This window comes from Furipterus horrens, unplaced genomic scaffold, assembly GCF_987537825.1.
Source record: "Furipterus horrens unplaced genomic scaffold, mFurHor1.1.pri manual_scaffold_11, whole genome shotgun sequence".
In the NCBI taxonomy this organism is placed as follows: Eukaryota; Metazoa; Chordata; class Mammalia; order Chiroptera; family Furipteridae; genus Furipterus; species Furipterus horrens.
Genome location: NW_028327181.1, coordinates 46,628,415 through 46,646,498, shown reverse-complemented (window position 1 = coordinate 46,646,498; position 18,084 = coordinate 46,628,415). Strand labels below are relative to the sequence as shown.

The following is an 18,084-nucleotide window of genomic DNA, read 5'->3' as shown; positions in this document are numbered from 1 at the left end:
CTATCGCTACTCTCTCAAATGCACACTAGATCATGTCAATACTCAGCCTAAAATGCACATAGAGCCTCCCATGTCCTATAGGATAAAGTGCAATTTCCTACCACGATGCAGAAGGCCCTTGATAATCTGGCTGCAAACAAACGTAGCAGCCTTATCTTCAACACCACAGTCGCTGTACCAAGCAAGGGGAAACTCCCCGAATGCATAGTTTGCTTCAACCATCTGTGAATTTACTGTGCTGTTCCTCCTGCTTGGAATGTCCTCCACTCTCCCTCCACCTGTAAAACAGCTTATCCTCAAAACCACACTCATATAGTATCCTGTCTGTGGTGCCTTCCCTCTTGCTCTCACTTTGGTGGTCCCTTAGAATTCTGCATGTTGGTTAGAAGCATACGACTTAGAAGCAGACAGCCCTGGGTTCAAATCCCACTCTACCCCTTAGCAGCTTTAATTTAGGGTAAGTGGTTTTTCTCTCTGAGTTCTTGTGACAGTTAAATAAGATAATACATATAAAGCACCTATCCCAGTCACAGAGTTAGTACTCAATAAATGGCAGTTGTTATTATTCACATTTATTATATCCCCCATTATATATCTATATATCTATTTTCATTTAGGAGATTATGAGTCTCTTGAGCAAATAAAAAGCCATATTAAAGAGCCATATTATACTCATTTTTTCCCATAACACCTAGCAACGGTGTCTAGTATACTGTGAGTAGTCAACCAATAGTTGTCAAAGCAACGGATCAATAGATATATGCGTGGGTGGATGGATGAATAGAAGAGTAAATATGACTGCCTATAGAAATGAGCAAAATATGTATTTTGGCAACCCATGGATTTGTGGAAACTTCTCAGAAAGTTTGGGGCACTTCTTTCTCACCTTTCACCTGGCAATCTCTTGCTCCAGATACAAGCCTGTTCTTATATAAATCCATGCAAGTGACTGTCCCCTGGTGGCCACTGAAGATTCGTAGGCAAGCCCCACTTTTGAGATCCCAGTATCTGCAGGAATTAGGCCAAAGAAATGTTTTTGAGATTTTCTGAGGGCCCAAAGGGCCATACCATATAGAGTTCTTGTAAATTAAAAAGCAGTTGGAAGGCAGAAAAGTTACCTGGTTAAGCTAAGAGGCCTGGATTTGAATCTCACTTTTAGTACCTATTAGGTGTAACTTAGGGGAAGTTATTTAATTTCTGTGTAAGCTCCATTTCCTCGTTGATAAAACAGAAGTTACCACATAGGATTTTTGTGAAGAATTAAATACACAAATGCAGTGACTGGCAACCCAGGGTGAGTTCCACCCCCAGGGAACATTTGACACCATCTGAAGACATTTTTGGTCGTCACAAGCAGTGAGAAAGGTGCTTCTGGTATCTAGTCTGTAGAGTTCAAGGATGCTGTTAAACATTCTACAATGTACAAGGCTGTCTCCAAAGAAAGAATATTCCAGCCCTAAGTGTCAATAGTACTGAAGTTGAGAGACCCTGCATCAAGGCATATAACCTTAGAACAGTGACCAACATATAGAAAATGCTTGATAAATGTTTGTTGGCATTAGGTAGAAGGGTCCCTGGAGTGACCACCAGGCCTAGAATTCATGGCATTGATTCAGTGATAGAGCTGGTCTTTAACCTAGAACAACATAACAATTTACCACAGCCACTTAGATCCAAAATATTTTATGTATATTTCTGAAACATATCTAAGAGGTACATGGAAACATGTGTAAGTCACACTGTGTGTTTAATAAACAAGCATGCCTGGGGTCTCAGCTATCATTATTACAGATTTCCACTTCAGCCAGATGCTTCTGTGACAGGGCAAAGCACAAGGTTTAAATAGTGGGCTCTGGAGCCGGGCTGCCCAAGATCCAGTCCCAGGCCCAGCGCTGACTAGTTGTGTGATCTCGGATAAGTTACTGAACCACTCTGTACCACAGTTCTCTCATTTGTAAACTGGCAATAATAATGGTACTTACCTCGTAGACTTATTGGTAGATTTGGCACATAATATATGATTAATAACAATATGTAATAATAATTAATAGTAGTATATTGTTTGAATGTCTTATGTGCTGTGGCCTTCCCAGTGTGTTTAACGATGTCTCAGGAGTCTGACTACAAACAAACTGAAGGGCATAGTTACAGCCAAGTGGTTTCTGCTTTCTCTACCTGATTTGGGTTTTCTTCCAGTGGCACCTGACAGTCCTGAAAGCCCCCCTGGGCCACTGGCCTGCCTGGGCAGACAGGGTCAACGGGGCTACCGCCCACGCCTAGGGGTGTGGGGTAACTCGGGGTGAAGCCTCATCGGCCCTCTGTCCTGTCCCAGCACAGTTACTGGGAGCGCCCTCTCACTTGCTAAGGAGGCCCGCGGTGCCACTAAACCACATGGCCACCCCGTCCCCCCTGATGCAGAAAGTCAGAGTGAGGGGTCTGGACAAGACGTTGGGCCCCTGCAGTGTGTCCCCTGTGACCCAGAGCAGCCCCTGGGCCACATTCATTTTTGCTTTCCAGGCCAACAGCACAAAGGCGGGGACAAAGGAGCAGCTGAGCCCCTCGAGGAGAGATCCTGCCCTGGGCCGCACCCTCGGCTCTGAGAGGTGCTTTTAAACACAGTGTTGGCCGGTTTCGTGGTGTACACTCCAAGCACACCCCGCGACCTCTGACCTCTGCTCCAGACATGCAGGTTGCAACTCTGGGTGTTCCCTCAAAGAAAGAGCAGGGGACTGAGATGCCTCTGCAGAAACCCCCACTCAGACCTGTCCAGGACGACGCCGGACCTGCCCGGGGCAAGACCCCGCTGAGCCTGTGACTCCCCGCGGACTGCACCTGCGCAAACCAAGGTGACCCTGGAGATTGGCCTGGGACTCCAGACCCCTGCATGTCTCAGGGTGCCGGGCGGATGAGGGCCTGCGGGCTGTGCCAGGCCCGGGGGCCCAGGGCGGCATGAACAGCTTAGTGGCAGTGTGGTGAGTGGAGGTGGACGCTTCCCTAGGGCAGGGACCGGGGTGCTGGCTCCCGGGCAGCACACGCCGCCAGTGTCCTGGAGAACGGACAGCGACACAGGCTCTCCGAATACAGCCCGGAACCACGGGGACGGCGCCACGGGGACAGCGCCCCTGAGCGCGCGCAGAGCGGCCAGAGGGGAAAGCCGGTGGGGAGAGGACGCAGCGCCCCCGCCCAGAAGTCCCAGCCGGCCCCTCTCCCGGCCGCACGCGTGTGCGGGGCGCAGCGCGCCAGGGCCCCGACCCGCCCCGCGCCGAGGAGGGCCCGGCCCCGCGCGCGGCAGCGCTCACATGTCCACGAACACCATGAAGCACCAGCCCAGGCCGCCGACCAGCAGCATGGTCACGTGGATGCCGTGGACCAGCAGCTCGTTGAGCAGGCGGAAGTCCACGCCCCGGCGGCCCAGCAGCAGCAGCAGCACGCGCACGCCCACGTACTGCAGGCAGAAGAGCGCGGCCTGCCGCTGAGCCCCGGGGGAGGCGTGGGCCTGCGGGAGAGCGACAAGCAGAGGAGCGAGGTCAGCCCGCGCGAGTGTGAGGGAAGCAGCCCGGGCACGTTCCCGCGCGGGACATCGCAGCCCCAGACGGCAGGGACACCAAGCCTAGGATGCCGGTTCTGCCACGAGCTCCAAAGGGACCCACCATCACGTGGAAACCAAAAGAGCGAATCCACCGGGAAAAAGGGCCAGGATGGCGGTTGGGGGTCCCCCAGTGGCAGTCAATGCTGAAACCACGGAGGGCCACCAGGAGCCCTGGCCAACCTCACCTTCCCACGGGCCTCGCTTTGACCTGGGTACCATGCCTGGCCCTTATCCAGGGTGAACAAAAGCCCTCCCGCGGCATCCCACCAGGGGACCAGGGTGGGGGGCTGCCCACAGGGCGCACACAGAGCAGTTCGCTCCAGCAAACGGACACCCAACTGCTGGCAACTAGACAGCCCTGCAAAACTGGGGTCCCCGCTGTCCTGCTCCCAGGGGTGCGGTGGGAGGCGGGCGCCCTAGGCCAAGGAGCCACCGTGCCTGGCAGGCTGGCGCGGCACCGCAGGGCACGGGGCCCATGGGCTGGGCCGCAGGAGAGCCGCACTAGTGGCCCCGCAGCTTTACCCAGGAACCACCGCTGAGAGCTCGCCACGCCGGGGTGGGGACAGGCGGCTGCAAGGGCAGGACGTGTCAGGGCGGAGCAGCGAGGTTGGCTACAGGTCACCGGGAAACGCTGCCAGGCATCTGCCCCGCATCAGAAGGCGGGTTTCTTTCTCCAAGCTCCCTCTCCGACCGCTGTGAGAGCAAATGGCCTCCCAGAGGCGGGGGCGTGGGAGGCCGAGCGTCCACCCCTCCTCCGCCCCGCAGGCGCAGCCCTTCCCGCAGGGTTTGACCAAGACCTGGCCTAACGGCAGCTGCCCGGACCCGGAGCTGCTCCATCCGGGCTCCACCTCGGTCTCAGCCCGCCACCTCCAGGAACGGCACTCAGGCAGTCGGTGTCCTCGTCTCGAGGGTCACTCGACAGCCGCTCCTCATTCCCTGCACGCTGCGGGGACGCGGCCAACCTCCGATCTCGACTCGGCCCGGAAGCAAGCAGCTCCCGGTGCGAAAGGCATCGATGCCACGAGCTTGGAGGTCGAGGCAGGTGGACGAGGCCGCGGCGCGCGGTGCCGACCCCGGGGCAGCTCCATCCCACCGCCCGGCCCGGGATCCCAGGCTCCTTGTCGCCAGGGCGCTCGGCCGCGCAGGCGGCACCGAGTCCAGGCTCAGCGCGTCGCGGGAACAGGGAGGCTTTGCCCGTTTGCCTCCGGGGAAACTGGCGACCGCGAGGGCGGAGCCGACCCGCCGGAATCCCCGGGAAGCCCCCCGAGCCCCGCCCGTGGTCCTGGAGACGCCCAGGGCGACCCCCCCGCCCGCCCGCTCGCTCACCCGGTGCCCTCTCCGCGCCGGCGTCCCGGCCTGCGGGCCCCCCTGTCCCTCGGGGCTCCAGGAGCAGGGCGGCCGCGTGGTGCCGACTGCGCGCTGGCTGCGGGGCCCAGTGCCTCATGCGTCCCCACCTACCCCGAAGGGTAAGGGGCTGCGGCGCCCGGCGGCCGGCGACGTTTGGCCCAGCGTGGCAGCCGTAGCGTCGTCCCTCTGCGGCCACCGTGGGACTTTCCTCACGCCCCTCCGCCCACTCGGACACCGAGAGCACCTCCCTTCCCCCAGTTCGGGGGCGACTCTGAACACCTGTAACTCGACCATCTTCTCAAACTTATTTGACTACAGAGAATTTTTTCATGGAAAACCTCAGAGGAACACAGCTGGGAAGCCCTATACCCCGGCATATTCCACTGTTTCTCTCTTTTTCTTTAACCAGCATCCAGTGAGCATATGTCAGGGTCAAAGTCCTGTGCTAATAGGAACCATGGGAAATACAAAGGTGAGGAGGATATGGACCTTGCCCTCAGTGAGCTCGTAGCCCAATAAAATAGGGTGAGTTGAACTAATGTCCCAGTCATAAGATTATTAGCAAATAGATAACATGTGAACAGGATGACAATTTATTGTTCAAACATTTTGATTGCAAAAGGGGTCACTATTATTAATTACTCCAGGATCACCAAATAAAATGAGAATGTTTCAGTCAAATGGGATGTATGGTCACTCTAAATATGAGGAGTAATTTTGTCCTCATTGCCATCTGTCACATCTTGAGTTCAACCAGTCATCATCTCTTCTAAAGAGTACTTACCACCATACTAGTCGTAAAAACTCAACTTTGCCTTTCCCTTCTCTGCTCTGTCTTCCCCGTAAGAACTGGTCAAGATGCAATTTGTTAGTACCATTCAGAGCCAAAAATAAAATAGAAATGCTCTCCACAAACCTTATGAATGAAGAGTGAAGGTCTGGGCCTAAAGTACGGCGGAAAGTTTATTATTAAAGGGTCTTCTTATGACAAATCCAAATGATGTCATGCTATGCAGTTACCATAAATACCATTTTCATATTTAACATGGAAACATACCCGCAGTATTTTGCTGGAGTGAGTTACAGAAATATGTAGAGCGTAACTCCATTTCTATTTAAAAAATATTTTTATGTATGCAAACAATTCTAGAATAGACACCAATATTAATGGTGGTTATCTCTAGATGACAAGATTATAGGTCTTTGTTTTTCTCTATACATTTTCTGGCATTTGGTGGGTTTTTTTCCCCCCACCAACAGTATATTACTTTTAAAATTATGATAAAAATACAGATATTTCAAAAAGAAGGATTTTGTGCACATACATTTTGCATAAGTTTTTTGGTCAGTATACCCAAAAATCATAAGGGGAAGTGTCCTCTACACACTCCTGATAATGCTGCAAAAATCAATTCAGTTTTGAGAGCCTAGAAGCACCATGGTAGAGTCACTGAGAGGAACAAGACCTGAGTTCAAATTCCAGCTCTGCCATTGACCAGCTACGAGAACTTGGGTAAATTTTCTAACATCATGGCCTTCGTTTCCACACCCATGAACTGGGAGCAATGCTATCTATGGCGAAGATCAAGTGCAGAATGTATACAAAGCCCTTGGTGCCTTGCCTGGCACACTGTTTGAGCTCAGTGCCCACTGCCATGAGCACCGCTCAGAAGCACTGACCCCCACCTTTTCCTAGCAGCCCCCTTGACTGCTTAGTCTTGCTCTTTCACATGTTCTCTTCTGGTCTCCATGCTGTGTTACCTGTTCTCTCTCTGTTCTCAAACTATACATTTCTAAAATATTAAACACGGTCTCAGGAGTCCTTTTTTGCCGGGGGATTATAGCTACATCACCTAAGGAAGAACTGTATTAGTTTCACTGTACTTAACAGGGCAACAGGATTGGAAAGAGCAGGTCATCACTGGCTAGGAACCTGAAACTCTCTGTGCCTCAGCTTCTTTATCTATAAAATGAGTGAATGGGCCAACTCAAAGATAAAAAAAAATTCCAGGTTCCATGTGGTAAACAAATGTTTTCTTTTGCCCATGTAATTTTTCTTCTATGTTTTTAATCAGTCGCGTGATGATCCAGATTTCTAACTTGAAAGCTCAGATGGTCTCGGGGGCTGAGCTCCACAATCCCCCATGGCAATAATTAGTGGCAGCTGAGTAGCAACTGGCCCCTTCAGCTGGGAAGTGAACCCTCAAATTCATCGTGGTCCCATCGTCCTTTACTGCTCATACCACCGCCTCCCTCATTCGTGGGACCTGTCTGGCCTCTACAGACAGATGAACTAGATGGTGTCTCTGGATGCTTCTATTTCTCAAATTATAATTTCTACTGCACAGTTTTTTATGGGAAGCTGCAATATGACCACCCTTCATTAAGCATTCTTTTGAGGCCCACTGCATAGTTTCAAAATAAAAGGCCCTTAGGCAAAGCAGAGGGAGCAGAAACCTAATGGTTTTAGGAATGAACCATGACTGGATAGGCAGAACATAGAGTTCAGAGTTTTCCACCTATTCTTCATTATTGCATAAGATTCGGTGGGGAGATCTGCGGTTGAGTAACTCTCCCCTTTCAGCCTAGAGTCTGAACAAATCTGGAAGTGAAAGGTGAGAAAGCTTAATTCATCCTGGGCGCTGGACATTCTGGACCGGCCCTGCCCTCCTCTCCTGGCCTCTGGTCCCAGAGCTGCAGCTCTGGCAGCCTCCAGATGCAGGGAGTGATGGGTGTGGAGGAAAAGCCCAGCTATATCGCTCACGTGCTCCTGGCTCTGAGCCCTGCACCAGGTGGCTTGGTGCCATGGACGTAGGACAGGGCCATGGGCTTTGAAGTAAGGACAAACCAAATCAACCCACCCATTCAATGGGTGAGGCATTTAAGACAAAATAAAAGGAAGTGACCTAGTTAAGAGCAGATAGCACAGAACTCTGGTCTCCCTTAAGGAACGTCACCTCCAGTATCCTATATCCACACGCTGTGTCCTATATCCTCCCGTGTCCTATACCCTTGTGTGGGGACTGAGCCTGGACTCCAGCCTTCAATAGCCAATGAGAGCGTGCCACTCACAGTGACTTGCCCCCAGTGCCATCACAACCCACCTTTGTTCTCAGTTTCCATTTCTGATTTCTCACACGCATGTGCTTTCCATAGTCTCATTTTAGGAACTGGGATAAAAAGCTTGTTGGCGTAATGAGGATCTGTTCCCCTTGTGTAGGACCCCTGAGGGGGAAAACAAAAACAAAAACAGAAAATGGCTGCTCTTGGTTCCTACTCTCCAAGAGGAGGGGAAACTGGTGCTTGGCAAGACCCGAAAGATGGGTGAGCTCTGGCCGAGGAAGGCCCGGGCCTGGCCAGGCAGGCCAGTAGGTGTGTAGACTGGCCTAAGGGGATAACGATGCCAGAAATTGGGAGCGAGACCGGAAAGACATGGCGAGCAATTTCCAGCTTTCCAGAGCGGGACCGGCCTCACAACACTTGCCCCTCCCCCTCTCCTCTCATCTGTCTCTGCTGGGAAAGTCCCAGCTACCAAAAGTCCATAATTTGAGTTAAGCTTCAGATAAGAAACACAAATAAAAATGCCAGAAATGGCTACTACCAGGGAAAATTGCATTTGACCTAAGAACAGACTTTGTGGTCTTACAGACATCCATGTCCTATGTCAGGCTGACCTAAAACATTCTCATGGCGTTCTGATTTCATAAACCACAATGCAGCTCTCGGGGTGGGGGCAGGGGGTGGAGTCCCTGCTTTGTGAGGACTCTCCAGCCTCGGCCTTTCTCTTCCTAAGACGTTTCCGTACATGTTGTCCCTGCTGGGTGCGCTGACAATGGTATAGCAAATGGTGACTAATGGGAAGTTCACACCAAAAGGAGGTGACTGTTGAAAGCTACAAAGCAACAAACAGGGAGTAGGAGGCCACGAAGGGTCTCCTGAGTGGGCTGAACGGCGCACAGCCAGGCCGGCCTCTGGGAGGAAGTGGGGCTCCAGGCGGTCTGGCTCTGAATGAGTGAGTGCACCGACAGGTCCATCTTGACTTGCTGTGCCAATGCAGCCCAGTGCTGGCTCACAGAGGCGCATCGGTTCAGGCTGCTTTTATCAAGCATACCTGAAAAAAATATATATAAACATGGGAACCTCCACACTGGGTTGCAATGGTGGGGGGCACTTAAGAAATCCCCCAGTACAACCCAGCATACTCAGAATATACTTGGAGAGGTGGATGGGCAGGTGACGGATGAAGTCCCGGTATTTGCTGACCCCAGACAGGTCTCTGACAGCATCCAGGTCAACCAACAGATTGGAGGGGGTGCACCCTCTCTTGGACACGTTTGCTTTCCCAGAAAACAGCCTATTCAGCTCAGAAATGCACTGGAGCGAACTCTTCCATTGTCTCTCTGAGAATAAAGCCAGAGAAAGGTGCACAGGTGGGTCGTGCCTGCGGTAACTCCAGGCCAGGAGAGCTCACAAGGGTCTGCTCTTAGGCTGCTGGATTTTGTCATTCTTTTCTGCCAAAATGAAAACAGAAACCCCCTAACCAAACTACAAGTACTTCGCAGCCTTCCCAGCTCAAGGATATGTCTGTAGCCTCAAAGCCTGTCCTGTGCAAGTGAAATGCCAGGGTGTCTGGAATTTCCTTCAGATCACTCCAACAAGAAAGTATCTGAAACAATTTTTAAAAAGAGGAATGTTTGACGTAAGAACAGGGAGGTGGGTGGTGTGAGCAGTACAGGACAGCGGGACCAGTTGCTGCTCAGCGGCAGCTAACCATTGCCGTGGGAGATTGTGGGGCTCAGCCTCCCAGACCATCCGAGCTTTCAAGAGAAATTAGAAATCTGAACTATCACGTGACACTCTTTGCTTTTCTGTTAATTACTGAAGCTAGGTGATAGTTATATGAATGCTTATTATACTGTCCTATCTACTTCTGAAATTTGACATTTCCTGTAGAAAAAATGTTTTTGAACCTATGGGTTGTGTCTCCTGTTGCTATTTCAAGTACATGTCTTGCTTTGAAAACCAACTTGGGATGGCCTTGAGGTCAGGGTTCAAATTCCCCATTGCTCTTATTTCCTCCTCAAGGAATCCAATGCTGCCAAAGTAACCACGGAGTTTTTCAAAAAGAATCGGTTGAATTCTAGAGGTGCCCACCGCCACAGGTCAGGGGCTAGGAAGGGACTGTGGCCTGGGACAGAGGGAGACGTCCAAGGAAGCCCTTGACCACAGCTTCCTTTCCGATCTCTGTTTTCAGGGGGTCTCTCAGAGGAACCAAGGTGGGGAGGTGAAAACATGGGCTTTTGGGTCATCCTAAGTGATTTTATCCTTGCTTCTTCCCTTTCTGGATGTGTGATTATATGAGGGACCAAATAGCAGCGAGTCCAACACAGGTGAAAAATTAATGTTAATTCTCCGAATCTGTCCTCCCCAGAGCCTCCTCCTGCTCTCTCAGTCCCTCCGGCTCCATTGGGACTTCCAGTCCCATAGCTTCTGGCTTTCCCACTGCAGCCTGACTTACCAGTATGAGCTGCTTCCCCCACAAGCTTTTCAAGCAATCTTTCTCTTCCTGAGTCCCTGGACAAAGGGAAGGATGTGTTCTTGGTTCTGGATGCCCAGTTAACATGTGACGTATCAAACTGGTGGTTGTAGTCTTTTTCAGGGAAGAAGAACACATGATTGGAGTCTTGATCAAGCCCTGAAAAAGCAAAAGGTCAAGACAAGGTTGTTCTTTAAACAGGTGTGTGGAGGAGAACGAACAGAGGTAAATGGTTTCATTTCTACTTGCTTCTTTTAATTCTGCACAAAATGGGCCAGACCAGTTATGTCTATTTTCATTTGGGGCTCCTGAATTTCTATGCGAGAATCACAGAAAGCCCCTAATTAGATTTTACCAGCCCACCTACGACGCAGTTTATTGGTGCTCTACATGCAGGAAAGAGCGTGAGAGCGCTGTGGGCGAGAGCTGGAAGAGGGTCTGCTCCTCTGAAACTCTGGCTTCATTTTCTTCATTGATGTGCATATCTATCCTTCAGACAAAACAGAAAATTCAGGGTTTTAAGAGAGATGCTTCCCTAGGAAAGGAGAAGGTTGCACAACCTGTAACTGGACTCGACTCTAAAGCAGTAGCTGATTCCTGTGGAGAACGACGAAAGCCTTTGACAGAGACCCACAGAACAACACATGTGCGTGAAAGCCAGGCCTGTGAAAGCCAGGCCTGCTGTGGTCTGTCCCGCATGGGGTGAGGGGCAGCACTGCACTATGGGGGATGCTCAGGAGGCGAGTCCTGGTTTCCAACCCCCTTGCTGAGTGACCTTGTTCAAGTCACTCAGATTCCATGAACTTTGGCTTCCTCATCTACAACATTAAGGAGCTCACCTGATTGACCTCTCATCTATTTGTAGGACTCTCTGATTTTTTTCTTCACCATTTCTTCATTCCAGATTATCTTTCTTTTACTTCCTTAATGCACCAAGGAAGCCAAGTGGCATACATCGGGATCCAATTGCCCTGCAGGTCATCTAGCTTTAAAGTTGTTTGGGATTCCATTAGTCTACAACTACCACTGCAAATCAGGTCTCACAGACATTCAGAATTCTCAGCCTTGGAGACCTCTGACTCTGAAACTCCTCCATCTGACACTCCCTCCCAGCCTTCTCCTGCCCGTCCTCCCAAACCTGTGCCTCCCCACACTGGACCTTCCACTCCCGGGCCCCTGAGGAATCTCCTATCTCTTGCCTCCTTCCTCGTCTTTTTGCATCCCTGATTGAGCTGGCCAAACATTTCCGAGATCTTCTCACCAACAGCCTAGATCAATGGCTCTCAAAGTGAAGTGCCAACCAGCAACCTCAGTGTCAGCTGGGAACTTGTTAGAGATGCCACTTGTCAGGCCTGCTAAGTCAGGGGGCCCGAGAAAGCCCAGCCACCTGGGATTTCATAGGCCCTCCTGAGGATTCGGAACACGAGCTAAAATTGGAGAGCTAGGGTGTTCGCCTTATTTGGCCCTTTTGCTTTCTCCAGCCTTGGATAAGCTCCACTTCAAGGCTGGATGTTATGTGCAAGCAAGGAATATGGCAGAATGAAGGGGGAAGGGGCAGGGAAGCCCTAAGTTTTGGCCTGTTGGCCTGGTTTCTGCACAGTGCAAGGTGAAGGGCAAGGCAATTCAGTAGCTCTCCCCTTATGTCGCTTCCAAGGCCAGTCCAGTCTCTAGCCCACTGATCATGAACCACACCAGCCTTAAGTAATAGACACAGACCAGCCATTTCCGGGCCAAAAGGATACAAAAATCCATTTTAAATGCTTGACAGTTAAAAGTTCTATACACACTTCTGCATTTGTCATTTGACAGTTTTCTAGAAGGAAGTCACATTCAGCAATCTGTCCTTCAGTAAACAGAATCGGGTGTCAAGACAAAGAACTCTTCCCTGCTTTCTGGAAAGTCCCCATCTACCTGGTTTGTCCACACCTCTGGGCCCTTTACAGGTCTTGAAGTCTGGCTCCCTGGTCTCGGGTTCCCCTGGCTCCCCCTGCGGCCTGTTCACCTGAAATGTTGTTCTGCTTTCTCTGAAACAGGACTCTGATGACATCAGCGGAACAGTGGATCAACCCTCCCTCTAAAATATATATATATGAACAATGCTTGCCAAGCTCAGGAATGAATTTCCTAAATCCAAGTTTACTATTCTGTAGGTGATTCTTTTTTTACTGTACAAAAAGTCTGATAAGTTATCAGCCCTTGCTTTTCACAACAGCCTGGTGAGTGACGTAAGTCAGGGATCTCTAGTCCCAATGTACAGAAAAAGAAATGAACAATACAGAGGCAAAGGGACTGTTCAAGGTCACGCAGCTGCGAGTGACACCCAAGACTAGAAGCAAGGTGTCCTGACTGCAGGCCCAGGACCCTCATCACCACACCACTGCTTCTCAGAAAAAGGCATCCAGCCAAGAAGAGGGAATCTCCCTTGCAAACCCTACCCGCAGCCCCGAACACCTAACCAGGAAGCAGCTCCGCCTTCCCGAGAGGACCTGGCCCTTTGGTCCTAACAACCCTGTGACTTTGCAGCGGTCAGTGTCTGGTGACGCAGTTCTGTTTTGGGTTTTTTGGTTTCCAATTTTTTTGGTTTTAGATGAAAGGAGTCTTTTCCTGGCCAGTGGGAACCTGACCTCAGAGGGAGGCACGAAGTCCCAGGCCGTGAGCCCTCCACCCAACCCTCCACTCTCCTCAGCCCCGTGAACGCGCGCGGCCCTGTGGGCACTCAAGGAGCACTCGAGACAGCCAGGCGGGTGCACCTGAAAGCAGCGGCTTCCTTCGAAGGGGTTCTTCTGGAACAGCAGCGGCTAAACCAGCCCCCACACTCCCCGGAATGTGAAAGGAGCTCCCTGGGCTGATTCAGGGGTGTGGCAGAAAAATCTCTGAAGAGGATGCAGGCAGGGCAGAGGGCAAGGACACACCCCACGGGGACACAGACGGGGCTGCATCAGGAAACCCAAGAAATCAGCATGTGCCAAAGCCCTCCCAGGGTCCAGAGACTCCAGGACACTGGCTCCCGAAGGCCAGTGGGGTCGACAGCCCAGCCCCACTTCTTGGGGAGCTGCCACCAACACAAACGCCCCATGTCCCACGTCGCCCCAGGTGTCGGCCCAGGGCTCTGTATTCCTCAAGGCTGCGACTCTGATGCACGTTTGGGAGCTACTGGCCTCCCCTAAAGCCCTCGCCTGGCGGATAGAGCAGGAAGGGAACGACTCTCCCCAGGACCCACAGGCTCCTCAGTCCTCGAAAGTGACTGGAGAGCTGGGCCCCAAGCGCAGAAGAGGAGCCCCAGGTGAAGTTCAAGAGCAAGGCCCTCCCCCTAGACCTCAGGACCCCTCAGCTCTGCAATCCCCGACAGGGGCGATGACGCGGAGCAAGGGCAGGCTGGGTCTGACACGAGGGACACCCCGGGCCCGCTGGGGGACAAGTCTAAGTGCGGCCCTAAGTCAGACTCGGGGGGTGGGGGTGCCGTGAGGCAGCAAGACCTCCTAAAGCGCCTTGTTCCTACTAAGAAAAACCAGGCGTTGCTGAGTCACCCAAGAAGCACGAATCACACGGCAGGGCTACGGGAACGGGAAAGGATGTTATTTCTCGGCACGCTCGAGCATCTTCCCTTTGTCCCGAGTCTATCAATACACTTCTCGCCCTCCCCCCGCCCCCTCCCCCAAGGACTCACGCACATTTTTTCTGTTCCTTTTCCATTTCCTTCAGATGCACCCCCACCTCCGCCCGCCTCGGGCACAAGGCAACGTCCGCTCGCTTGTCCACAGCAGAACTATGGTCTCACGGGCGTCGGGACCGGCGGGGGGGGGGGGGGTCGCCGGCACCCCGGGCGAGGCGCTCTGCCCGCCTCAGCCGGCCCCTCCAGACCCTCAGCGGGGTGTCCCGCGCCCGGGAACTTCCAGCCCGAAGGGGACGCCCGGGACGGCGGCTGCACTGCGCGGGGCCTGGCTCTCCGTCTCTGGGGCAGCCCTGGGACCCCCCGCCCGCTCACCTGCGTCAGGTCCTCGTCGTTGAGCAGATGCGACTCGCGCGGCTTGAAGCAGTTCTGACACTTGCTCTTGTTGAAGATGTTGGCCTGGACTTTCCTGCACGGGTTCTCCTTGGCCGCCGACAAGGTCGGCGCGGCGGCGAGGCCCGACGGCCCGCGGAGGGAGGGGCAGCGACATCATCCACGGCGGGCTCGGGAGACGGAGGCCGGGCTCAGCACGGGCTCCCCGGCATGCCCCGGCCGGCCGCCGCCTCAGAGTCGGGCCGCGTACGCAGGGTGGCTCCGCAAGCGCCGGGATGCGGGCCGGGCCTTCCCTCGCACCACGGTGCTCCGATGCACCGCGCGCCCGGGCACCTCGGCCCCGCGCCCCGCGCCCTCACAGAGCGCGCGGTCCCTGCCGCCGGCCGTCGCGGGCCCATGGACGCGGCCTCCTGGGCCCGCTGCCTCCCTGCACTCGGGCTGTTTAGTTAGGGGTCCGATTGCCCGCCGCCAGAATTACAACTCTGAATACCAGAGTTTGGTGAAAAGGAAAAGAATTGTTTATTTACACAAAGTCCTGCCTCCCCCTCCCAGACTTGGCCAGTCTTACGGAAGTCAGAAACACCGTTTCCCTACTTCCCAGGCACAGTTCAGCTTTACCAGCAGCTGCCAATCACTCAGTTCTGACTGGGGAGGCCCTTTCTGTGCTGTGGTGCCCTCCAGCTCTCAATGCAGGACCGCCTGGATTCTCAGCCTCCTTGGAAACTGCCTTCTTCCTGCAAATCGCATGGATCTCTTCTTCTCAAAGCAGTCTGGCAAGAGCCTCTTCTTAAAGCAGCCTGGAGATCCCTTCTCCAAGCCAGATGGAGGGAGCCCACAAGAGCCAGAGAGTGAGGGCGTGAGGGCCAGAGAGAGCCTTAGAGTGAGCCTCCTAGAGCCAGAGCCAGCCCAAAATGTCTGCAGCTCCTCTCTTCCTCCCTGCCTCCTCTCTCTCCCTTCGTCCTCTCAGGCCATGGGTGTTGCAAACCGTCCTGACCATTCACAGAACCCTAGTAGGCTCTGTCCGCTTCTTCCCTAGGCTCTGTCTGCTTCTTCCACACCAGCCCACAGTCCAAGATCCCTCCCATCTCCCTGAGTCTTGGAAGTAAAGCGGATCTTTGCAACAATGTATCCAGCCACTAGCTCCAGGCATGCAAGGGCATCCTGAAAGCTGCTTCCTGCTCCCTATCTCCCAGCTGCAAACTCTGCGGTTTGTTTTTGGACTCTCCTGTTTCTGTAACAGGAGGGCCTGGGCGGCCGGTGCAGGATCAGTGGCTGCGTAATTGGCAGAAGCCGTTCGCGTGCGCCTGCCCCTCCCCCAGCCCGAGATGGGGAAGCCCCGAACTGACCTCCAGAGGCGTCTGGGCGCGCCCTTCCCACAGAATCTGGGCAAGCTGGAGCGCGCGCCTTCCTCCTGCCGGCCCTCCACGTGGCCCCCCTCCCCCTCCCCCCCCCCCCTCCGGGGAGTTCCAAGTGTATCCAGGCAACAGCCCAACGGATACTTCTTGGCGAGCTCTCTCTGGCTGCTGAGGACGGTTTCTGTGCTCCCGGACAGAGCTCCCAGACGCGCCCAATGGGCAACTGCCTGAGTGCACTCTGCCCCCACCCCCCGCCCTGGGGACCAGGGGGCCAGCTCAGAGCTCCCCCAGGTGGCCAGTTTCCCTTGGTCCGCCAGCGGCACCCAGTTGTCCCTGCTCCTCCACCTCCTGCAGGGCCAGCCCGCCAGCACCTGCTCACATGCGGTGTTGCAGCCTTCGTGAGTGTCTGTGTGAGGATCCCCCAGAGCCTGTGGCGTTTGCTCGGGATCCTGAGGTCCCTTTACCAGTGGGCCTGTGGGGGGCACGGGGAGGAGGTAGGTGAGGAGGGGGGGGAGCCCACTGTGCCAGAGAGTGAGGCTGAGGGCTGTGAGGGAGCCCCGCCTACCTGCAGGCTCTCGGGGGCCCAGGGAGGCCTCCGTGCCTCGGTGCTCAGGCCTGGGCCCCTGCAGGGCACCCTCCAGGTGCAGGGCCGGGAAGACGGAAGGCGCGGTAAGGCCCAGGCCTCCGTGAGGGGCTCCCCCTCCCTTTGCAGGAAGAGGAACCCCATCACCAGCTCCTATAGCTCCACCCGAGGCTGCCCTCCGGTGGAGAGGGGGAGGCGTGCCGCCCCTTGCCACGCCGGGCTGCCCCAGAGGGCCGGGAAGACGCTGAGGCAGCAGCGCCCTGGGGCTCCCTCCTCAGCTGCCGCCCTGCCACGGAGGCTGAGCCAGCCTGAGCAGGGCCGGGGTGCCACCAGAGGGGACACAGCACCCTCCAGGCGCCGCAAAAGGAAGGTCTGCCTGCTCCCGCGCAGGCGAGGGCCCCCTCTAAGCCTGCCACCAGGTCCCGACCCCGGGTACAGGGTGACCCCAGAAGATTTGGACAGAGACCGAGAAGCGCGGTGGCGGATCCTCAGGGCTCTGCTTGGTGAGGCGTGGGCCCTCTCGGGCTGGGGGGCTCCAGAGCCTGTGCCTTCCTGCCCGCAGCCTGTGCCTGCCCTCAGTGCCCCTGTGTCCGCCGGTGCTCCAGTCACCTCTGTGCTGAGCGCCAGCCCCTCGGCCTGCACATCTGCAGGCTTGGCTGCCAGGCCAGCCTCTGACAGCGGGGTGATTCCCGTGGACACCAGCCCACCTCCCAGGCCAGCCTCTGACAACGGGGTGACCCCCATGGACACCAGCCCACCTCCCAGGCCAGCCTCTGACAGCGGGGTGACCCCCATGGACACCAGCCCACCTCCCAGGCCAGCCTCTGACAGCGGGGTGACCCCCATGGACACCAGCCCACCTCCCAGGCCAGCCTCTGACAGCGGGGTGACCCCCATGGACACCAGCCCCGCTCCCTATGCACTTCCTTCGGGGGCTCCACCCAGCTCTCGAGGCATAAAACGGGCAGCCTCAGGCCCAGCCCAGGCCCCAGTCTCCACTGTAGGCCAGCCAGCCCTGGGCAGCATCGCCCAGGCCCCCCCGGGAACGCACGCCGGCCCCAGGCCTGCCTTGGCCGCCTCGTCATCGGCTCCAGGCCCGTCTGGCACGGCCACCCAGCGCCCTGCGGGAAGCTCCGGACACAACACCCGGAAGCGCACCCGCCAGGGCACCCTGGTCACGACCCCTGGCGCCAGGGCTGGGAAAAAGCCTACGCTGGGAGGCGCTGCTGCGCCCGCCGTCATGCCCACCCACGGACCTGCACCCAAGCAGAGCTCCCATGCTTCCAGCCAAGGGCTGGGCACCACCACCACCAGCACGGTGGCCTCTACCGTGGTGTCCCTCTCAGCCTCCACCCCCAGGGGCCCTGCCTCTGCTGGGCACACGGCAACAACTCAGAAGACCACCAGCCTACCAATCCCTGGGGCAGTCGGTGCGGGCGCCAGGCCAGCCTCTGACAGCGGGGTGATCCCCATGGACACCACCCCAGCTCCCTAGCTCTCCTCTCTGAGGGCTGCATAGAGAACAGGAGGTTGGAAATGAAGGCGCGGTGCAGGCTGTTAAGAAGGAGGAATCCTTGTGGGCTTTCTGGGAAAGGAGGAAGCTGGGAGCTGGAGAAATCAAGGAAGAGGAGCACAAACGGTAAGGATCTGCGTCCCTGTGATGGCCGACTT

The 18,084-nt window shown here is 55.1% G+C and overlaps 1 protein-coding gene across 1 annotated transcript in view; it reads right to left on the bottom strand.

Annotated features, from left to right (window-relative positions):
- Positions 1-17,655, bottom strand: part of LOC149997509 (F-box/WD repeat-containing protein 10-like) — a 35,043-nt gene extending 17,388 nt beyond the window's left edge. Inside the window, 8 exon segments of the mRNA XM_090257482.1 lie at positions 887-1,046; positions 8,845-9,047; positions 9,139-9,336; positions 10,455-10,631; positions 12,475-12,546; positions 13,138-13,255; positions 14,458-14,565; positions 17,482-17,655. Of these exon segments, the coding sequence (XP_090113608.1) occupies positions 887-1,046; positions 8,845-9,047; positions 9,139-9,336; positions 10,455-10,631; positions 12,475-12,546; positions 13,138-13,255; positions 14,458-14,565; positions 17,482-17,655 (1,210 nt within the window).
- Positions 17,656-18,084: the final 429 nt, after the last annotated feature.